At 42.8% G+C, this 21,952-nt stretch overlaps 2 protein-coding genes across 2 annotated transcripts in view; one reads left to right on the top strand and one right to left on the bottom strand.

Annotated features, from left to right (window-relative positions):
- LOC119570516 (ribosomal RNA-processing protein 17-like) overlaps positions 1–447 on the top strand; it is a gene marked incomplete in the record, with an annotated part of 5,681 nt that extends 5,234 nt beyond the window's left edge. Inside the window, 1 exon segment of the mRNA XM_037918221.1 lies at positions 1–447. Coding sequence (XP_037774149.1) covers positions 1–284 — 284 coding nt within the window.
- Positions 448–4,637: 4,190 nt separating this feature from the next.
- LOC119572481 overlaps positions 4,638–21,952 on the bottom strand; it is a 65,005-nt gene continuing 47,690 nt past the window's right edge. Inside the window, 13 exon segments of the mRNA XM_037919589.1 lie at positions 4,638–13,567; positions 13,725–13,848; positions 14,017–14,653; positions 14,738–14,970; positions 14,973–15,085; positions 15,171–15,316; positions 15,517–15,642; positions 15,750–15,879; positions 16,213–16,643; positions 16,645–18,788; positions 19,047–19,406; positions 19,833–19,931; positions 20,838–21,665. Coding sequence (XP_037775517.1) covers positions 6,853–13,567; positions 13,725–13,848; positions 14,017–14,653; positions 14,738–14,970; positions 14,973–15,085; positions 15,171–15,316; positions 15,517–15,642; positions 15,750–15,879; positions 16,213–16,643; positions 16,645–18,788; positions 19,047–19,406; positions 19,833–19,931; positions 20,838–21,665 — 12,086 coding nt within the window. The 3' untranslated portion in view covers positions 4,638–6,852.

Below are 21,952 nucleotides of genomic sequence, written 5' to 3'. Positions count from 1 at the left end.
CATGTGGAGCCAAAGAATCTGAAGACAATGACAGTAGTCACCCCCCAGAGGATGAAAGCACGCCCCAAGAGAGGCTACTCGAACTTGGGGTATACAGCCAGAAGGACTTGAACAAGTCAATTAAACGGACAGCCTTCCGTGCCCAGCAGAAAAGCCGGCTGATGCAGCAAAAGGAGAAGACCTTAGCACGAGAACAGAAGAAGAAGCAGGCCAAGGTGCGGGCCAAGCTTAAGGCGAGGTTGGAGCGGCCTAACAAGAACAAAGGCCGCAGACACTGTCGATAGTGAGGAAAGGGGTGGGAGGTCTAGGTCATGAATTTTGATGGTGAAGAGAAAATTCTTTTTTATTACTATTTTTTTGTACTATGTTGTTTATTGTTATTATTATTATTATTATTTTTTTTCTTATGTATTTTCTCTTTTTTAAGAGAAATAAAATGAAAATATATATTAATTGAATATTATATTTCCTTTGCAAGAAAGTAATGGCAACAAAAGAAAAAAGAGGGAGAGATGAACACACATGCACATGCACAGAAAAAGAAAGACAGAACAAAAATAGTAAAATTCCATAATGTACTTTCAGGAGTCTATAGATTTCTTTAAATATTATTATTCTAGTATCATTTTTAATATGGAACAAACAAATGAGGTAAAATAATGCTTAATCTACCCTGACAATGAATGATTAATGGTTAATGGTTAGAAGAAATAAATGTGCTAGACATCAAAGGTCATATAGCACTATGGTAAAGCATTGTGGCATAAAGGGTGGAAATTATTTAAGGATCAGGATAAGATGTGATAGGTGTCAAAGGTTGTAGAATGCTGTAGAATAGAATAGGATATAGAGGGGGAGCAAATGGTATATGGTGGGGATTTGTAAAAGGTGATAGGTTTCAAGGTGTAGGCCGATGGAAAGTGTGTCTGAAGAAAGGAGAGTAACACTTATGAAGAAAACTACAAAAGAGCTATTATGAAACAATCAAAGGGTAATACAGTAAGAAATGATAGTTATAGAATTAGGAGAAGAATCCAGAGGATGAGATAAGGAACCGGGAAGGTGGTGAAGTATCTGGATGAATGTCAGGAGGGGAGGGATCCATAGGACATTGTTGTGACATAAGAGAGGATGGGTGTCTTTTGGGTGAGTGGGAAAGAAGAGGGGTAGGGAGGAATTTGAGGAGGAGGAGGATGGATATTGGCTAATAATTTGAATGTAGAGCAAATAGGAATAGAATTAGAGGGTGGATGAGGAAGTGGAATAATCTCTTGGGTCATGTTTCGGAATATCTGGATGTCCAAGAGTTTCTGGAGGGCAGCTGGATGAGAAGGTCTGAGAAACAAAGGTTTTCTTATGTGAAGAAGAGAGAATAGATGTCCGAGCATTACAGGGAGAGGTTGGTGTTGGAGAAGAGGAAGTGGAACATTTAGATTGTCTGGTGAGGGGCAAGAGGCAAGCCTTAATGCCCCTAATAAGGGTAAAAATCTTCATTATTGGCCATGGTGAGTTTCAAATAAATGGGAAGAGGAAAAAGTCTGCCCTTCAGGATCCCCATAGGGATAAGGGCTAGGGGATTAACCACGGGAGTACCGTGCCCATGGCTTCCGAAGGCTGTTCATAATTGACACAAAGCCAGCCTTTCATCCTTTCAACACGGCTCTCACACCTTGGGAAATGGACAGAAGAGGATGATGAAGAGAAGGAAAAGGAAAGGAGGAGAAGAAAAGACCCTGTATAATTAGTTGAGGCGAGGGCTGAAGCCCAAGGTAAGGGTGATCCCCTACATTGAGCCCGTCTCCATCTCCTGAGCCATTATTTGAAATGAGGATGCAGTGTATTTCATATGTGTAATTATGGTAATATCAACTATATATTATGTCATTTAACCTCTATACATAGACCATTGAAATAATTTAGGCAGTTTCCTAAGTTTTACAGATGATGTTATTAGATGTCAGTCATTTTAAGCAATCATAAATAGTTTGCATTCTTTCAGATTTTCTTAATTCCCGATATGAGTGATTTTTATATACGTATATAGTAATATTATTTCAGGTTTTCTTAGTTTTTTTTATTTTGTGCTCTGGTCATTTGTTTCTGTCTTTGTATTTGATTTTGCTTTTATGTTATTTTATGTTTTCTTGTTTTTCATGCTGAGTCTGAGATATGTTTCTCTCTCTCTCTCTCTCATTCATCTTATTTTTCATTAGTTTTTCTCTTTGATCTCTATATTATTTCTATTTTTGCTCTTTTCAGTTTCTAGTATAATTTACTTTTCGTTCATATTTCTCTCTTCTTGATTCTATTTTGCTTCTGTTTTTCTCTATCTTAACAATTAAACTTTTCTTTTTGTTGTTTGTATTTCTTGTTTGTATTTTCCTTTCTCTTTATTTTTCTTTTTAGTTGTTTTCTATGTTTCTGTTTCCTTCTTGCATTTAGTGGTCTCTTCATTTATCTTTCTCATTAGCTCTTTTGCTGATTTAATTTCCTCGTCCTCTTGTTTTTCCATTCTCTCTTATGATTTTCTTTTGTAGAGTATATGTGTAACAGAAGTATATTTACAGAGTGAAAGAGAGTACATGTAGAGAAATCACACATGTAGAGAGATTGTTATAAGAGAATATGTTTTAAGGATGACACATAGAATAAGGTATCTTTATTTTTCTTTCTCTCTCTCTCTCTCTTCTCTCTCTCTCTCTCTCTCCTCTTTCTCTCTCTCTCTCTCTCTCTCTCTCTCTCTCTCTCTCTCTCTCTCTCTCTCTCTCGTTTCATTCTCTCTCTCTCTTCATCTCTCCCTCTCTTCATCTCTCCCTCTCTTCTGCTTTCTCTTCTCTCTCTTGCTCTCTCTCGTCTCTTTTCTTCTTTCCTCTCATTCTCTCTCTTTTTCTTCTCTCTCTCTCTTTTCCACTTCTTTCTTTCTCTTCTTCTCTGTTTCATTTAAGTTCTTTCTTTTCATATCCTCTGTCTTTGATATTCCTTAATAATGTATGCTTTTATGAATTTAATTAATTATAAGGTCTAATATAGTGTAGCTTTGTGCAGTTGCAATTGTGCCATATATATTTTCATTTGCCTTATTTCATGCCTTTTTTTTCTTTCTCTCTGTCTCTCTATTTTCCACCCTTTCTTGTTGCTTTTGCTTTCTGTCTATTCCGTCATATTGATTTTTTGGCTTTCTTAAGTTTCTTTTTTTTTCATATCCTCTTGTTTCTTTGTATTCCTTAAACATATCATATGCTTTTTTGTAACTGATTATCTCATTTTCAGTGTTTTAGTTATAGCCTCTTATAATATAAAATTTCCTTGCAAATATTCCAATTTTTACCATGTCACTACTACTACTACTATTACTACTACTACTACTACTACTACTACTACTACTATTTCTACTACTACCACTACTATTTCTACTACTACTTCTACTACTACTACTACTACTACTATTTCTACTACTTCTACTATTATTTCTACTACTACTACTACTACTACCACCACATCATTACTACTACAACTATTAGTTCTGTTGCTACTATTGTTACTACTACTGTTGTTGCTGCTGGTACTTCAGCTACTTTCATAGTAGTACTACTATTCCTACTACTACTGCTATTACTACTATTACTATTACTACCACCACCACTACTACTACTATTACTACTACTACTGCTATTACTACTACTGCTATTTCTACTACTACTACTACTACTTTTACTACTACTACTACTACTACTTTTACCATTACTACTACTATTAGTGATGCTGGTACTGTTAGAGTTACTGTTACTACTGCTGATGCTGCTGTTGCTTCTGCAACAACAATTACTACTATTACTACTCCTACTGCTATTACTACTATTACTATTACTACTACTACTACTACTACTTTTACTACTACTACTACTACTACTACTACTACTACTTTTACTATTACTACTACTATTAATGATGCTGGTACTGTTAGAGTTACTGTTACTACTGCTGATGCTGCTGTTGCTTCTGCAACAACAACAATTACTATTACTACTATTAGCTCTGCTGCTACCACTACTACTACTACTACTATACTACTACTACTACTATACTACTACTCCTCAGTAATATCTATGAATAAATGAACAGCCTCTTGAAAACATAGAAAATGGAAGACAAGCACGCACACACGCACGCGCGCGCACACACACACACACACACACACACACACACACACACACACACACACACACACACACACACACACACACACACACACACACACACACACACACACACACACAGATTTAGATGGATAGTTAAAGAGAGAAAGAGGCAATCCCATGTATTCAAAATATTTCTACAAAACACAAGTCAGTTAATTTTTTTTTTTTCTTAGAGAAAAATAATATGCTTTAAAGTAAATTCAATGTGCCTTATGAGCACAATGACAGATTAAAAAATACATATGTTTAGTTCAGACGTGTTTATATGTTGAGAACCATTTTCCTTTCAGTTCAGTCAACACATTCTTATAATTACATTGCCATGCTGGATAAAAAGAATAATAATAATAAATCAGGAAACTTCTGCCATTGCAAAATAAATCAGTAATGATAATAAAAAATAATAAATAAAGAGGGGAACATAAGCATACCATATAGGAAATAAGCAAGCACTTTATTTGTCGAGCTAAATGTAGTATCACATTTTTGAAAAAAAAAAAAGTTTATATATACTTTTTGTAAATTATCTTTCTAAAACACCTTGATAACAATAAAGCACATACGAAGAAGCAACTCCAGTGCAAACGCAGCGAGAAGCAACACTCAAGTAAATTAAATAAAAAACAAACAAATATATATATAAAGATCGTTAAAAACCCAAGACTTGAAGAGGCGGGAAGGAAACCGAAAAAAGTAGACAATTGGGTTAGGAACAAGTTACAAAACTCACATTGATGTAGCAAATATGGGGGGGGGGGGAAAGAGAGAAGAAAAAAAAGCTGCAACACGGATGCTTTGCTTGGTATCCTTTTTTTTTTTTTTTTTTTTTTTTATTAATAAATATATTATAGTGATATAATAAAATGGATATTTGTGAGTTTTGGAATATACGAAAATTATGTGTACAAAATTGTATAAATATTTGACAAATGAGATTTTGTGAGTGAAGCTTATTAAGCCAACACCAATAATGATAAACTTTGTGATAATAATAATTTAAAAAACAAAAAAAAATCTGTGCACACACGCAAAGTGAGAGCGAGACCGTGCAGCAAGACATACAAAGACGGTGTATGCTACATATAATGTGGTTTGCAAGATGGAAGATATTAATGTAGGTGGGATTGTGGTCGGGGGTGTTGGTGGGTAAGGGGTAGGGTGGGGGTGTTATAAGGACGGATTTTATCCCAGTCTTATTGAAGACACAGGATCAATAAATTTGAATTTATTGCCTTGTCTCAAGCTTGGGTCATTTTTATTCTTTCGCTTTTTTTTCTTTGGCGATATTCATCTTTTCTTTTCATTTCCTTTTTTCTGCCCGTTGTGTTGTGAACAATCGATATACTTATTTGAAAACGAGGTTAGAGCTCCCCGTTTTCATCTGTCTTATGGCACCAACAAACATATAATTCGGTTTTCCGACTATCACTGCAGTGGAAACCTTGAATTCATTCAATAAAATGCATATATATATACTATTAACAAAAATGATAAAATAGAAAATAAATAATTCAAATTGATTGATAGAAATCATACTCATATCAGTATACCAAACACTTTAAATTCACACATTGTCTTTAATGGGTAAATTCATTTTAAAAATGCATCGTTACATTTCTGTTATAATCGTTAAAAAACAGTACTAAAACAAAACAAAAATACACAACCAAGCACCAAATTTCTTTCTTTTAAATATATAGAAACTATAGCTAACTCCTCCCATCGCTGGAGATGAGGAAACAGACAATGAGAAAAGGGGAGAAATTTACAAAAAATAAAATCTTTCATTTCTGGACTAAAGACATATTTCTTTAGACTACTTTACATGCACTTAAATATCTAGATATAAGCCTAGATATCTATCCTCCTTTTCACACTTCCCATATCCATTCTTTTGGCGACGGGAGGGGATGTAAAAAATACGGGTTGGTAGGACCAAAGGCATGAATCGGCAGGTCACAACATGCCTGGGCCGAGCCGTCTGCCCTGGGCTTGGCAAGGGTCCAGGCCGGAGACAGAGGCCCGAAGGCGTTGTTTACTGTCACGTCCCAGGAGATGTCCCCTAAATCCCGAGACGCAAAGGCAAACAGAACGCCTGCTAAGAACTACTCTTTGTTTCTGTTTTTCTCTTGCGTTAAAAGTTGAACACTGTGATAAAAATATATATTTATATATGTTGTATATAATATGTGTGTGTATATTATCCCTTTCGAGTTAAAAAGTTTCCCACTAATAGTACAGAAAGCACAGACTATTGTCTTCGTTCGTTTTGATTGAGAGAAAAAAAAAATGCTACACTTATTCTAGATTATAAAAATAAGTAAAAATGGCATGGGATGTAACAACTTCAAAAGCACTTCGTCGAAATGTCACATACAAGAATATTACAGCTGCTCTGCATATAATCTTCAAGTGTATACCCTTTTTCTTACTTTTTGAAGTAATCACAGCTTAAGCATTTCCTACTGTAGAAACACTGGAGAATCAGTCTTAAGGCAGTCAACATCACAGGTTAAATGAGCATTACTGTGCAAAAATAAAAGGAATCATTAATATCTAACATGACCTTTTACTTGGACCATGTAAGGCGGTTTGTCTTCATAGATTAAACGGTTTTTCAAATGAAGTCCATTTGTTTACGGAAGTCTCACACTCACTCAACTAAGGGGAGGTAAAACTTGTGCTCCTTGGGTTTGGGTGCGCTTTCCTTTGCTCTGTAGTTCGAGGCACGGGTGTCAAGGAGGGAGGCGGGGCACGGAGTCACGATCTGCCACTCTCCCCGCCGAGTGATGGTGGCATCCCTCCAGGGGTCGTACTCGGAGTGGAAGGTGATGGAAGACGCGTTGCCACGCCCTCTCGTCACTCGCTGCTCTACGCGGTTGGTGGCAGTGCTGCTGGAGGACACTCGCCTCTGTTCGCTCTGTTGCTGATGGTTGGCGGACCACTTGCGAAATTCTTCTTGGCTGCTGCCGGCGACGTGTGAGGAATGGGTGGCGCCGTGAGACGTGGAGGAGGAGGAAGAGGCGTCTACCTTGGTGCCGCCTCGGAGGTCTAGAGCTTCTGCTTGTCGTAGGGACGAAGCCATCTCTCGCGTTGTGGCTGTGGATTCTCCTTTGCTGATTTCAAGACCTAAATTGATGTTGCTCTTAGATGTGGACTGTTTCATACCTGTAGAACGTGTGGTTGTTTCCATCTTACTGGAATCCTCACCTAAGGAGAAAGAGGACTGGTTATGGCGACCACGACCAGTAGGCGTTGTTGCAGGTGTGGGAGATTTTTCCTTTGTCCCTCTGGCATGGGATGTACTCAGCGAAGAAGCTTCAAGCTTGGCCTCAGCAGATGAAATCTTACGTTCTTCAGTAGTGGACTTTACACTGGTAGCCCTGGACTCGGCACGGGTGGCTGACTTTGTTTCTCGGCTTTCTTTGGTTATAACTCGGGTGACTTTACGTCCATCAGCTGTGTATGACTCGACTGTCCTCACATCTTTGTTGGTGCTTGTGTCACTCTTTGCAGAACTGGACTTCTGAACTGAGGATGATTCTTCTGTCCTGGAGGTTACAGATTCCGATGCTAATTTAGTTGCCATGGATTCTCCAGATTTCAGCACTACAGTGTCACGTCGGATCTTACCACTACTTCCAGCTGCACTAACTTGTGAATGCTGAACCTCTGCCTTTCCATTGACAACAGCACTCTCTCTTCTGGATCCTGTAAACTCTCCTTCGAGTTTCAGACTGTCTTCATATTTCGTGGGTGAGACTCTGTCTCCTTTGCCTGGAGACGATCGTCGCCGACCTTCAAAGTCTCCCTCCATCTTCAGGTTGTCGGGATAGCGCTTCTGAGGTAGCCGTTCACCTGCTCCTGGACTACCTTTGGGACGGCCTGCAAAGTCACCTTCGACCTTGAGGTTATCAGGGTATCTTTTCTGTGGCAGTCTTTCACCAGCACCTGGGCTTTCTTTGGTTTTACCCTCAAAGCTTCCGTCTAGCTTAAGGTTATCTGGGTACCGCTTCTGAGGAAGTCTTTCCCCTGTTCCAGGGCTTTCTTTTGTACGTCCATCCATACTCCCTTCCATTTTGAGATTGTCAGGATGTCTCTTCTGAGGAAGACGTTCACCCTTTCCAGGTGATCCTCTCCTCCTGCCTTCGAAGTCACCCTCCATTTTGAGATTATCATCATATTTGTATGGCGGTGGTCGTTCTCCAACTCCAGGTCCTTCTTTAGGTCTGCCTTCGAAGGGCCCCGTCACACTCAAGTTATCTTTTGGCTTTTTCACATCTGCTCGGTCTCCTTTAATAGGGCTAATGTTCGGAGATTGTGCATAGAACTCTCCTTCCATCTTCAGGTTGTCTTCATGTTTCTTGACTTGTGCTCTTTCACCCTTTACTTTGAAAGTTTCATTTCTTTTCACGCCATCTTTAGTAGGTGTACTTGTCCTCTGGAATCCTTCAAAAGTCCCTTCCATTTTCAGGTGATCTTCGTGTTTTCGGATTTCAACTCGTTCTCCTTTGAAGGTTGCTGCACTCTTTCTCCTTCCTTCGAAAGAACCTTCCATTTTCAGAGAGTCTTCATGCTTCTTTATCTCAGCTCTTTCACCTTTCACAACCGACGAGGTTTCCTTCGTTATCTCAAGCTTTCCTTCCATCTTCAAATTGTCTTCATGTTTCTTTATCTCTGCACGCTCACCTTTAGTCACAGCAGACTTCCGAGTGGTTCTAAACTCACCCTCTGTCTTCAGGTTATCCTTGGGCTTCTTCACATCTGCCCTTTCACCCTTGGCAGCTGCAGCAGATTTCCTTCGTCCTTCAAATGATCCTTCCATTTTCAATGTATCTTCATGCTTCTTGATATGTGCTCTTTCTCCCCTTCCAATGCTCTCTTCTTTTGTAAAGGTCATGTCACCCTCAAGCTTTAATGAATCTTCATGCCTTTTGATAGTTGCTCGTTCACCCTTGACTACAGAAGTTCTCTTTTCAATATTCATATCACCCTCCATTTTTAGATTGTCCTTGTGTTTCTTTACTTCTGCCCGTTCTCCTCGCAGGACTGCAGACTTTTTCTTTCCTTCGAATTCTCCATCGATTTTAAGGCTGTCTTTGTGTTTCTTTATCTCTGCTCTCTCTCCTTTAGTCACCATTTCCTTCTTAGTGATCAGCATGTCTCCCTCCATTTTCAAGGTATCCTCATACTTTTGAGTTGTGGCTCTTTCTCCTTTAGTAGCAAATGTTTTCTTTGTTATTTCTAAATCTCCTTCCATCTTTAAGTTGTCTGCATGCCTGCTGATCTCTGCCCTCTCTCCTCTTGTAGCAGCTTCTTCACGAATGAATGTCATGTCACCTTCCATTTTCAAGTTGTCGGTGTGTTTCTGAACTTCTGCACGCTCACCTCGTTTAACTGCAGATACATGTCGACCCTCAAAGCTGCCTTCCATCTTCAGAGAATCTTCGTGTTTCTTGATGGTAGCTCGCTCTCCCCTCAGCGGACTCTCTTCGAGTGGTTTTCCTTCAAAGGTACCCTCCATCTTAAGATTATCTGGATGTTTCTTGACAGGGGCACGTTCTCCTCGCGGTGCTTCTTCTGTGGGCTTTCCCTCAAATTCTCCAACAGGTTTAAGGTGATCAGGATGGCGCACAATGGATGCTCGATCTCCCTTAAGAGGTGCTAACTCATTTGGACGTCCAGTAAAATCTCCTTCAAGGTGGAGATTATCACTGTGTTTCTTTATTTCAGCTCGAACACCTTTATGGATCTTGTATGCATCCTTTTGCAATGTCTCAAGGTGATATTTTCCTTCAATAGTCAGATTGTCTTTGTGCTTAACTGCTTGAGAGCGCTGTACCTGATGAAGCTGGTAGTCATCAGTGAAATGTGTTTTACCAGTGAACTCCCCTTCTTGTTTTAAATTGTCTGTGTGCCTGTACACCTCCTGACGCACTCCACTTACAACTGGATAATCATAGTGTGTACTTGATTGGCCAATCCATTCACCTTCAATGTGCAGATTATCTTCTACCTTCCTAATATGGGCTCTATCACCAATAAGAGGCTGTTGATCCCTTGGCCGTCCCATGAAATCTCCTTCTGGCCTGAGATTGTCAGGATGTTTCTTGACTGGAGCTCTTTCTCCACGAGGAATATCATCAGGTGATGGAGCATAGAAGTCCCCATCCATTCGAAGATTGTCTGGGTGTTTCTTGACTGGAGCTCTCTCTGCATATGGAGCATCTTCACGAGGCTTTCCTTCAAAGTCTCCAACCATTCTAAGGTTGTCAGGATGTTTCTTGACTGGAGCTCTTTCACCTCGAGGAGCATCTCCAGGAGTTGGAGCATAGAAGTCCCCATCCATTCGAAGATTATCAGGATGTTTCTTAACTGGAGCTCTCTCTGCATATGGAGCATCTTCACGAGGCTTTCCCTCAAAGTCTCCAACCATTCTAAGGTTGTCAGGATGCTTCTTGACTGGAGCCCTTTCACCACGTGGAGCACCCTCATGGGATGGTGCATAGAAATCTCCATCCATTCGAAGGTTGTCAGGATGTTTCTTGACTGGAGCTCTCTCTGCATATGGAGCATCTTCACGTGGCTTTCCTTCGAAGTCTCCAACCATTCTGAGATTGTCAGGATGTTTCTTGATTGGAGCCCTTTCACCACGAGGAGCATCTCCAGGAGAAGGAGCATAAAAGTCTCCATCCATTCGAAGATTGTCAGGATGTTTCTTGACTGGAGCTCTCTCTGCATATGGAGCATCTTCACGAGGCTTTCCTTCAAAGTCTCCAACCATTCTGAGGTTGTCAGGATGTTTCTTGATTGGAGCCCTTTCACCACGCGGAGCATCTTCTGGGGTCGGAGCATAGAATTGTCCATCCATTCTAAGATTATCTTCATGTTTCTTTACAGATACCCTTTCACCAATTTTAACCTCTTCATATTCTTTGCCAATAAATTCTCCTACCATATGAAGGTTGTCTTCTCTACGCACAATTTCTGCTCTTTCACCTCGAGTAAAAACGTGTTCTTCTTCCTTTCCTTCAAATTTCCCAGTCATGCGTAGGTTGTCTGGATGACGTTTTACAGGTGCTCTTTCACCTTTTGGTGCATCTTCTGGGATTGGAGCATAGAAGTCGCCATCCATTCGAAGGTTGTCAGGATGTCTCCTCACTGGAGCCCTCTCTCCCACGGTGACTTGTTCATGTTCTTTGCCAATAAATTCTCCTTCCATCCGCAGATTGTCTTCTCGGCTAACAACATCAACCCTCTCTCCCCGCTTGAAGATAAATTCCTCTTCCTTGCCAATAAACTCACCAGTCATTTGTAAGTTATCAGGATGACGTTTCACTGGTGCTCTCTCACCACGTGGTGCATCTTCTGGTGTTGGAGCATAGAAATCTCCATCCATTCGAAGATTGTCTGGGTGTTTCTTGACTGGTGCCCTCTCAGCATATGGAGCATCTTCACGAGGCTTTCCTTCAAAGTCTCCAACCATTCTGAGATTGTCAGGATGTTTCTTGATTGGAGCTCTCTCACCACGAGGAGCATCTCCAGGAGTAGGAGCATAGAAGTCTCCATCCATTCGAAGATTGTCAGGATGTTTCTTGACTGGAGCTCTCTCTGCATATGGAGCATCTTCACGAGGCTTTCCTTCAAAGTCTCCAACCATTCTGAGATTGTCAGGATGCTTTTTAATTGGAGCCCTTTCACCACGAGGAGCATCTCCAGGAGTTGGAGCATAGAAGTCTCCATCCATACGAAGATTGTCTGGGTGTTTCTTGACTGGAGCTCTCTCTGCATATGGAGCATCTTCACGTGGCTTTCCTTCGAAGTCTCCAACCATTCTGAGATTGTCAGGATGCTTCTTGACTGGAGCCCTTTCACCACGTGGAGCATCCTCATGGGATGGTGCATAGAAATCTCCATCCATTCGAAGGTTGTCAGGATGTTTCTTGACTGGAGCTCTCTCTGCATATGGAGCATCTTCACGAGGCTTTCCTTCAAAGTCTCCAACCATTCTGAGATTGTCAGGATGTTTCTTGATTGGAGCTCTCTCACCACGAGGAGCATCTCCAGGAGTAGGAGCATAGAAGTCTCCATCCATTCGAAGATTGTCTGGGTGTTTTTTAACTGGGGCTCTCTCTGCATAAGGAGCTTCTTCACGAGGCTTTCCTTCAAAGTCCCCAACCATTTTAAGATTGTCAGGATGTTTCTTGATGGGTGCTCTTTCTCCTACTGTGACTTGCTCATATTCCTTTCCAATGAATTCTCCCTCCATACGTAGGTTATCTTCTCGGCGAACAACTTCTACTCTCTCTCCTCGCTTGATAGTATACTCTTCTTCTTTACCAATGAAGTCTCCAGTCATGCGTAGGTTATCTGGATGGCGTTTTACAGGTGCTCTTTCACCTCGAGGAGCATCTTCAGGGGATGGTGCATAGAAGTCTCCATCCATTCGAAGGTTGTCTGGGTGTTTTTTAACTGGAGCTCTTTCAGCATATGGAGCATCTTCACGTGGTTTTCCTTCAAAGTCTCCAACCATCTTAAGATTGTCAGGATGTTTCTTGATTGGAGCCCTTTCACCACGAGGAGCATCTCCAGGAGTAGGAGCATAGAAGTCTCCATCCATTCGGAGGTTGTCTGGGTGTTTTTTAACTGGAGCTCTTTCAGCATATGGAGCATCTTCACGAGGCTTTCCTTCAAAGTCTCCAACCATTCTGAGATTGTCAGGATGTTTCTTGATTGGGGCCCTTTCACCACGAGGAGCATCTCCAGGAGTTGGAGCATAGAAATCACCATCCATTCGAAGATTGTCTGGATGTCTCTTAACTGGAGCCCTCTCTGCATATGGAGCATCTTCACGAGGCTTTCCTTCAAAGTCTCCAACCATTCTAAGATTGTCAGGATGTTTCTTGACAGGAGCTCTCTCTGCATAAGGAGCATCTTCACGAGGCTTTCCTTCAAAGTCCCCGACCATTCTTAGATTGTCAGGATGTTTCTTGATTGGAGCCCTTTCACCACGAGGAGCATCTCCAGGAGTTGGAGCATAGAAGTCCCCATCCATGCGAAGATTATCTGGGTGTTTCTTGACTGGAGCTCTCTCTGCATATGGAGCATCTTCACGAGGCTTTCCTTCAAAGTCTCCAACCATCTTAAGATTGTCAGGATGCTTCTTGACAGGAGCTCTTTCACCTCGAGGAGCATCTTCTGGGGTAGGAGCATAGAAGTCTCCATCCATTCGAAGGTTGTCTGGGTGTTTCTTGACTGGAGCTCTCTCTGCATATGGAGCATCTTCACGAGGCTTTCCTTCAAAGTCTCCAACCATCTTAAGATTGTCAGGATGTTTCTTAACAGGAGCTCTCTCACCTCGAGGAGCACCTTCTGAGTAGGAGCATAGAAGTCTCCATCCATGCGAAGGTTCGTGTTTCTTACGGAGCTCTCAGCTATGGACTCTTCACGAGGCTTTCCTTCAGAAGTCTCCACATCTTAAGATTGTCAGGATGCTTCTTGACAGGGCTCTTCACCCGAGGAGCATCTTCTGGTGTTGGAGCATAGAAGTCTCCATCCATGCGAAGATTATCTGGGTGTTTCTTGACTGGAGCTCTCTCTGCATATGGAGCATCTTCACGAGGCTTTCCTTCGAAGTCTCCAACCATCTAAGTTATCAGGATGTTTCTTGAAGGGCTCTTTCACCTACGAGAGCATCTCGGTTTGGAGCATAGAATCTCCATCCATTCGGAGGTTGTCAGGATGTTTCTTGACTGGAGCTCTCTCTGCATAAGGAGCATCTTCACGAGGCTTTCCTTCAAAGTCCTCCAACCATTCTGTAGATTGTCAGGATGCTTCTTGACAGGAGCTCTCTCACCTCGAGGAGCATCTTCTGGGGTAGGAGCATAGAAGTCTCCATCCATTCGAAGGTTGTCAGGATGTTTCTTGACTGGAGCTCTCTGAGCATATGGAGCATCTTCACGAGGCTTTCCTTCAAAGTCTCCAACCATCTTAAGATTGTCAGGATGCTTCTTGACTGGAGCTCTTTCACCTCGAGGAGCATCTTCTGGAGTAGGAGCATAGAAGTCTCCATCCATTCGCAGGTTGTCTGGGTGTTTCTTGACTGGAGCTCTCTCTGCATATGGAGCATCTTCACGAGGCTTTCCTTCAAAGTCTCCAACCATCTAAGATTGTCAGGATGTTTTTGATTGGGCTCTTTCACCACGAGGAGCATCTCCAGGAGTTGGAGCATAGAAGTCTCCATCCATTCGAAGATTGTCCGGGTGTTTCTTGACTGGAGCTCTTTCTGCATATGGTGCATCTTCACGTGGTTTTCCTTCAAAGTCTCCAACCATCTTAAGATTGTCAGGATGCTTCTTGACAGGAGCTCTTTCACCTCGAGGAGCATCTTCTGGGGTAGGAGCATAAAAGTCTCCATCCATTCTGAGGTTATCAGGATGTTTCTTAACTGGACTCTCTGAGCATTGGAGCATCTTCACGAGGCTTTCCTTCAAATCTCCAACCATCTTAAGATTGTCAGGATGCTTCTTGACTGGAGCCCTTTCACCACGAGGAGCATCTTCTGGAGTAGGAGCATAGAAGTCTCCATCCATTCGCAGGTTGTCTGGGTGTTTCTTGACTGGAGCTCTCTCTGCATATGGAGCATCTTCACGAGGCTTTCCTTCAAAGTCTCCAACCATCTTAAGGTTGTCAGGATGTTTCTTGACAGGAGCTCTTTCACCACGTGGAGCATCTTCTGGGGTGGGAGCATAGAAATCTCCATCCATTCGAGGTTGTCTGGGTGTTTCTTGACTGGAGCTCTTTCAGCATATGGAGCATCTTCACGAGGCTTTCCTTCAAAGTCTCCAACCATTTTAAGATTGTCAGGATGCTTCTTGACTGGAGCCCTTCAACCTGATCAGGAGCATCCTCCATACGGATTGTCTAGTAAGTCTTCCATCGCCTTCGCTATGGTTTCTGGTTTTTCTTGACTGGAGCTTTTCTGATATTGGGCTCTTCACGGGCTTTCTTTCAAGTCCCACCATTAAGATTGTCGGTGTTCTTGATGGGCCTTTCAAGGAGCTCTCCGGTCTTAAATCTCCACCATCAAGTTTCGGTGTTTCTTGACTGAGCCTTTCCTATGAGCTCTTCCCTTCCTTAAATCTCCACCATTAGATTGTCCAGAACTTCTACTCCCCTCTCCAATGTAACTCTCTCTTTCCATAATCTCCTCATCGAAGATTGTCTTCATCCTCGACACTTCAGTAGCCTCTCCTCGTATTGTGTTTCTTCTTCTTGCTAGGAATCTCCGGTTCTTAAGTTATTGTTGAAGTTTTACAGGGCTCTTCACCCGGGTGCATCTTCTGGGAGGAGCATAGAAGTCCCATCCATTCGAAGTTGTCTGGTGTTTCTTACTGGCTCTTGGCATATGGAGCTCTTCACGGTTTCCTTCAATCTCCAACCTCTAGATTTCAGGATGTTTCTTGACTGGAGCCCTTTCCCACAGGACCTTCTGGTAACTAAATCCCTCCATCGGAGATTGTCTTGTTTCTACTGCTCTCCGCATAGTACTCTTCCTTCCATGAAGTCTCCTCCTGCAGGTTTCAGGATGTTTTTACAGGGCTCTTTCCCCTGGAGCATCTTCGGTGGGAGCATAGAATCTCCATCCATCGAAGATTGTCTGGGTTTTCTTGACGGAGCTCTTTCAGCATAGGAGCATCTTCACGAGGCTTTCCTTAAGTCCCACCTTTAGTTGTCAGGATGTTTTTACAGGGCCTTTCCCTAGTGCATCTCTTGCCATAAATCTCCTCCATCGAAGTTTCCTCGTTTTAAACTAACTCTCACGTTGGGATCTTCTTCCTTCAAAGTCTCCACATTCTAGATTGTGAGTTTTTACGGGCTTTCACCACGAGGGCACTTCGGTAGGGCATAGAAGTCCCCAACGAGTTGTCTGGGTGTTTCTTACTGGCGGGTCTCCCTTCAGCCACTTATTGAGCATCTTCACGAGGCTTTCCTTTCAAAGGGTTTTTCCTACCCCAATTTTGAGTTGTCAGATGCTTCTGTACCCCCGGGGCTTTTTTCTTCCTTGCCAATAAAGTCTCCAGTCATGCGTAGATTATCTGGATGACGTTTTACAGGCGCTCTTTCGCCTCGAGGAGCATCTTCAGGTGTAGGAGCATAAAAGGCTCCATCCATTCGAAGATTGTCTGGGTGTTTCTTAACTGGAGCTCTCTCAGCATAAGGAGCATCTTCACGAGGCTTTCCTTCAAAGTCACCAACCATCTTTAGGTTGTCAGGATGCTTCTTGATTGGAGCCCTTTCTCCAACTGTGACTTGTTCGTATTCTTTGCCAATAAATTCTCCCTCCATACGAAGATTGTCCTCGCGACGCACAACTTCAACTCTTTCTCCTCGCCTGGTAATGTACTCTTCTTCCTTACCAATAAAATCTCCAGTCATGCGCAAGGTTATCTGGATGACGTTTTATTGGGGCCCTCTCACCACGAGGAGCATCTTCAGGAGTTGGGGCATAGAAGTCTCCATCCATTCGAAGATTGTCCGGGTGTTTCTTCACTGGAGCTCTTTCAGCATATGGAGCATCTTCACGAGGCTTTCCTTGGAAATCTCCACCGAGCTTAAGGTTGTCAGGATGTTTCTTAACAGGAGCTCTTTCTCCACGTGGAGCATCCTCAGGACCAGGGGCATAAAAGTCTCCATCCATTCGAAGATTGTCTGGGTGTCTTTTTACTGGGGCTCTTTCACCTACAATAACTTCCTCATACTCCTTACCTATGAATTCTCCTTCCATGCGCAAGTTATCCTCACGCCGGACAACCTCTACTCTTTCTCCGCGTACAATTCTGTAATCTTCTTCTTTTCCTTGGAAGTCTCCAGTCATCTTTAGGTTGTCAGGGTGGCGCTTAACAGGGGCTCTTTCCCCTCTTGGAGCTTCACCTGGTTTTGGAGCTTGGAAGTCTCCTTCCATTCGCAAATTGTCTGGGTGTCTTTTAACTGGTGCTCGTTCTCCAATAGTTACTTCTTCATACTCCTTGCCAATAAAGTCTCCTTGCATTCGCAGATTATCCTCATGTCTTACAACTTTACTTCTTTCTCCCTTGAACTGCTGATATTCAGTTTCTTTTCCTGTAAAGCTTCCTTCCATCCTCAAATTATCTTCATGCCTTGTAATTTCAACTCTCTCCCCCTTGAATGTTACCTGTTCCTTTTTCTCCATATTGAAATCTCCTTCCATGTGCAATTGGTCTGCATGTCGAATGACTTTGGCCCTCTCACCTCGAAGTGGAGCTTCATCATGAGGCTTCCCTTCGAAGTCTCCTTGAAGTTTCAAGTTGTCAGGATGCTTTTTGATTGGAGCTCTCTCCCCCTTGACCGGGCTCTTGCTCCTCTCCCTCATTGTGTGTGTGCCTTCCATCTTCAGGTTATCTTCATGCTTTTTTATAGCTGCCCTGTCTCCTTTAGGTGCTGCTTCCCTTGGTTTTCCTTCAAAATCTCCTTCCACCTTTAAGTTATCAGGATGTTTCTTAGTTTTGGCCCTTTCACCCTTTGTTGGGCTTCGACCTCTGGGTTTTGGTTCAAAGTCTCCTTCAATTTTTAGATTATCCGGATGCTTTTTGATTGCTGCTCGCTCACCCTTGGGAGCAGCTTCAGGCGACTTCCCGAGAAAATCTCCCTCGACCTTAAGGTTGTCAGGATGCTTCTTAGTTGGTGCTCGGTCTCCTTTTGTTGGGCTTTTACTTCGTTCCATGCCTTCGAAGGTCCCTTCCATTTTTAGATTATCAGGATGACGTTTGATCATGGACCGCTCACCCTTGACAGGACTCCGGCTTCGTGAACGTCCTGTGAATTCACCCTCCATCCTGAGATTATCAGGATACCTTTGGATGGCTTCTCTTTGGCCAATAGGAGCTCCCTCTTCTGGGCGACCTTCAAAATCACCAGATAGCTTTAAGTTATCTGGATATCGCTTCATTGGAGCCCTGTCACCCATAGGTATTCCATCCTGAGGTTTCCCTTCAAAGTCACCTTCAAGCTTCAGATTGTCAGGATATTTCTTCATTGGTGCTCTCTCTCCCAAAGGAGCACCTTCTGGTGACTTTCCTTCAAAGTTTCCTTCCAGCTTCAGGTTGTCAGGATGTCGCTTGGCTGGTGCTCTTTCACCCTTCAATGGTGAAGTATCCTTAGTAAGTCCTTCCATAACACCTTCCATCTTAAGGTTATCTTCATGCCTGATAACCTGACTTCTCTCAGTCTGTTGATAGGACTGGTATTCATCGCTGGACCTGTTCATATACATTTCTCCCTCCAGTTTTGTCCAGGTCTTCTTCCTTTGTAACTTGGGCCTGTCACCTGCTCTCTCAAAGTACTCACTTTGCGAGGACGTTTTCATCGTTTCCATTTCACCCTCAAGTCTAATGTTGTCCTGGTGCACAACACGCTCCGAGTGTGAGATGGATTCGTGCTTCTGGAAAGACTCTTTGCTGGAAGTGACACTGGTAAACTCCCCGTCGACTTTCAGAGAATCTTGGTAGCGCTTTACATCGGCTCGATCTCCCTGGACAACAATGTATTGGTCTTTACTTGTGCTGACACCTGTGGAAAGAATGAGAACTGTTGTTAAAGAATGATACCGAAGATGAAATGACTGTGTGTGTGTGTGTGTGTGTGTGTGTGTGTGTGTGTGTGTGTGTGTGTGTGTGTGTGTGTGTGTGTGTGTGTGTGTGTGTGTGTGTGTGTGTGTGTGTGTGCGCGCGTGTTTTCATAATACCACACAAAGAGATATGTAAATAATGTACTGTTACTCGTCTCAGCGTCAAAACCGGCGTGTATATAAGTTTGAAAAGCACTTACCCTCGAAATCGCCAGACGGAGCTAGGTTGTCCTGTGGTCTCCTGACGGCCGCGCGGTCGCCAACGCCCGGTGAGGTCTTGTCCGGAGCGATGAAGTCTCCTTCTGGTCTTAAGTTATCTGAGGGTCTCTTGACGTCTGCTCGGTCTCCCTTGCCCGGGGAGGTCTTCTCTTTCCCGGTGAAGTCTCCTTCGGTTCTCAAATTGTCTGTGGGTCTTCTGACGTCTGCTCGGTCTCCCTTGCCCGGGGAGGTTTTCTCGGGGTAGTAGAGATCGCCTTGGAGTTTGAGGTTGTCTGCTCTTCTGCCTGATGTCAGGGCATGGCCTGAGACGGTCATGTATTCTACTTTCTCTGTGCTTTTTCCTGTCGAAAGCAGAAAGGGTTAAGTTACTTTTTGTGCATTCTGGAAGATGATGAAGAACCTAGAATTAAAAAGTTAGTAAGAAGAAAGATGAAGAATAAAAAAAAATAAAATAAAGAAGAATTTTAAAGAAAAAGAAGGACTATGTATGAGGGAAAACAAAGAATAAAGAAAAAAGATGAGGAGCAAAGAAAGTTAAGAAATAAAAAAAAAGAAAGTCGGTTGAAAAAAATTAATTAAAAAAATAAAAAATAAGAAAAAAAACTTGAAAACCATAGAAAACATAAATAGTAAATTTTAAGAATGAGAATAAAGAAAAAAATCTAACAATAAAACAAAAGACAATAAAAAATAAATAAAAAAGACAAAAAACAATAAAAGCAAAAGACAAACAACAAAGTAACAGTATTTAGTCTCCTCTCTCTCACCGAAGTAATCATCTTTGCCTAACTGGAGGCTGGAAACGTCCTGGCGATTTCTAGTCACCGTTCCGTCGACCACGTGTTGGCCGGCAGTGACGCGCGACTCTGAAAAGCGATTGAACAGATGAACAGGTTAATGGATGGGTGGGGTGGGCGGGTGGGTGGGTGTGTAGGTAGGTAGGTACGTTGGTTGGGTGGTAGGTAAGTACGTTAGTAAGTAGGCAGAAGAGAGAGAGAGAGGGAGAAGGATAAAGAGAGAGAGAGAGAGAGAGAGAGAGAGAGAGAGAGAGAGAGAGAGAGAGAGAGAGAGAGAGAGAGAGAGAGAGAGAGAGAGAGAGAGAGAGAGAGAGAGAGAGAGAGAGAGAGAGAGAGAGAGAGAGAGAGAGAGAGAGAGAGAGAGAGAGAGAGAGAGAGAGAGAGAGAGAGAGATGATTTGATGGGTAAATTAGTGAGTAATGTATAAACATAAGTATACATAGATGGATAGGTTGAATACACCGACGGGTAGATGGATAGATTATTAGGTAGGTAGGCAGGTAGACAGATATGTGTATATGTCGCTAGCTAAAATGGTATGTAGAATTATTGATTGCTAGACAAAGGGTGAAATATAGAGTGGTTGGCTGATTCAATGAAAAGTAAGGAAATAAACGCATAGGTACATACAGATAACGCAATCGCATACACGCATACACATAGCATTATACCCACAATACATTTTAAAACACGCAAATTCTTGTATAAACACATTACACACCAGACAAACAATTTATTGCGTAACAAGTATACGCACACACACACACACATGCACGCGCGCGCACGAACGCACGCACGCATGCCCACACACAGACACGCACACTAAAAAACAGTCACACACAAATGAACAACAAACAAGCACATGTTGTCAAGTAATGATGACAATGCAAGCACACACTCACACAGAACATGTAGTTAAGCAGGTAATACAAGCGGGTGATGAGTAAGAACAGCGTGACACGACCTCCCGGTTACCTGGCGGCGTGCGGTGGCGCCGCCGCCCACCTGGACATGCGCGTGTTACCTGAGCTAATCTGCTGGCTGGCCATCGTCGCTTCCCGCCTCGACGTCTCCTCGCTGTGGGAGACCTGGAGGCTCTGCGAGATGTTCTGCTCGCTCGACGAGATGTGCTGTCTCGCGGGGAGAACTCTTGGCTCGACTGTGACACCTGTTCGCTAGACGAGGACGACATCTGGTGGCTCGTTGATGACGTCTGCGAAACCCTTTCGCTGGTAGACGACATTTTCTGGCTCATGGATGACATCTGTTGGCTCACCGAAGATGACTCCTGACTCGAGAGGGATACCTGTTGTTGCTGCTCCTTCGAGGCGAGTCTTTCTGAGACGCTCAGGTCCTGTCCGCGCTGGTGCTCTATCGAAGCGACCTGGCTCTCACGCCCCTGCTGCAGATGCTGCTGCTCTATCATCTGCTGCTCTGTCATCTGCTGACTCTCCATGGACGACAACTTCTGCCGACTCTCGCTCTGTTTCACCATCTTCACTTCCTGCGACACGCTCTTCTTCTGCTGCGACATGCTCTTGCTCTCCGAGGATTCCTTCCTGCTGCTGCTGCTGCTTCGGTAGTCGCGCGAGCTCTGTCCGGAGACGCTGAAGCTCTCCTCCGTACTCGACACCTTCTTCGAGGACGAGGACGAGCGCTGTTCCTTGACCATCGAGGTAGAAGAAGAGGAGGACACGTGCGAGGAAGAGACCGACTTCGAAACATGGGACGAGGACGTGGCTGCCATCGAGGACGACTTCGATTCGACATTTTTCGAGATACTGAGCGAGTCCGAATCTGTGGCTGCTCGGCGGACGGGGGGGGAACCAAAGGGGAAAAGAAAACAAAACAAAAGTGAAATAATGGAAATAAAAGAAGACAACAAATAAACAAATTCAAGAGAGCAAACTCAAGAAATAGTGTAAAAATTAAAGTAAATGTAAAATATAAATGGCATAGGAAACATATACATAAAAAAAAAAAAAAAAAAAAAAAAAAAAAAAAAAAAAAAAAATATATATATATATATATATATATATATATATATATATATATATATATATATATGTGTGTGTGTGTGTGTGTGTGTG

The sequence above is a fragment of the Penaeus monodon genome, chromosome 4 (genome assembly GCF_015228065.2).
Source record: "Penaeus monodon isolate SGIC_2016 chromosome 4, NSTDA_Pmon_1, whole genome shotgun sequence".
Taxonomy (NCBI): domain Eukaryota; kingdom Metazoa; phylum Arthropoda; class Malacostraca; order Decapoda; family Penaeidae; genus Penaeus; species Penaeus monodon.
This window is presented reverse-complemented; position numbering and strand designations above follow the sequence as displayed.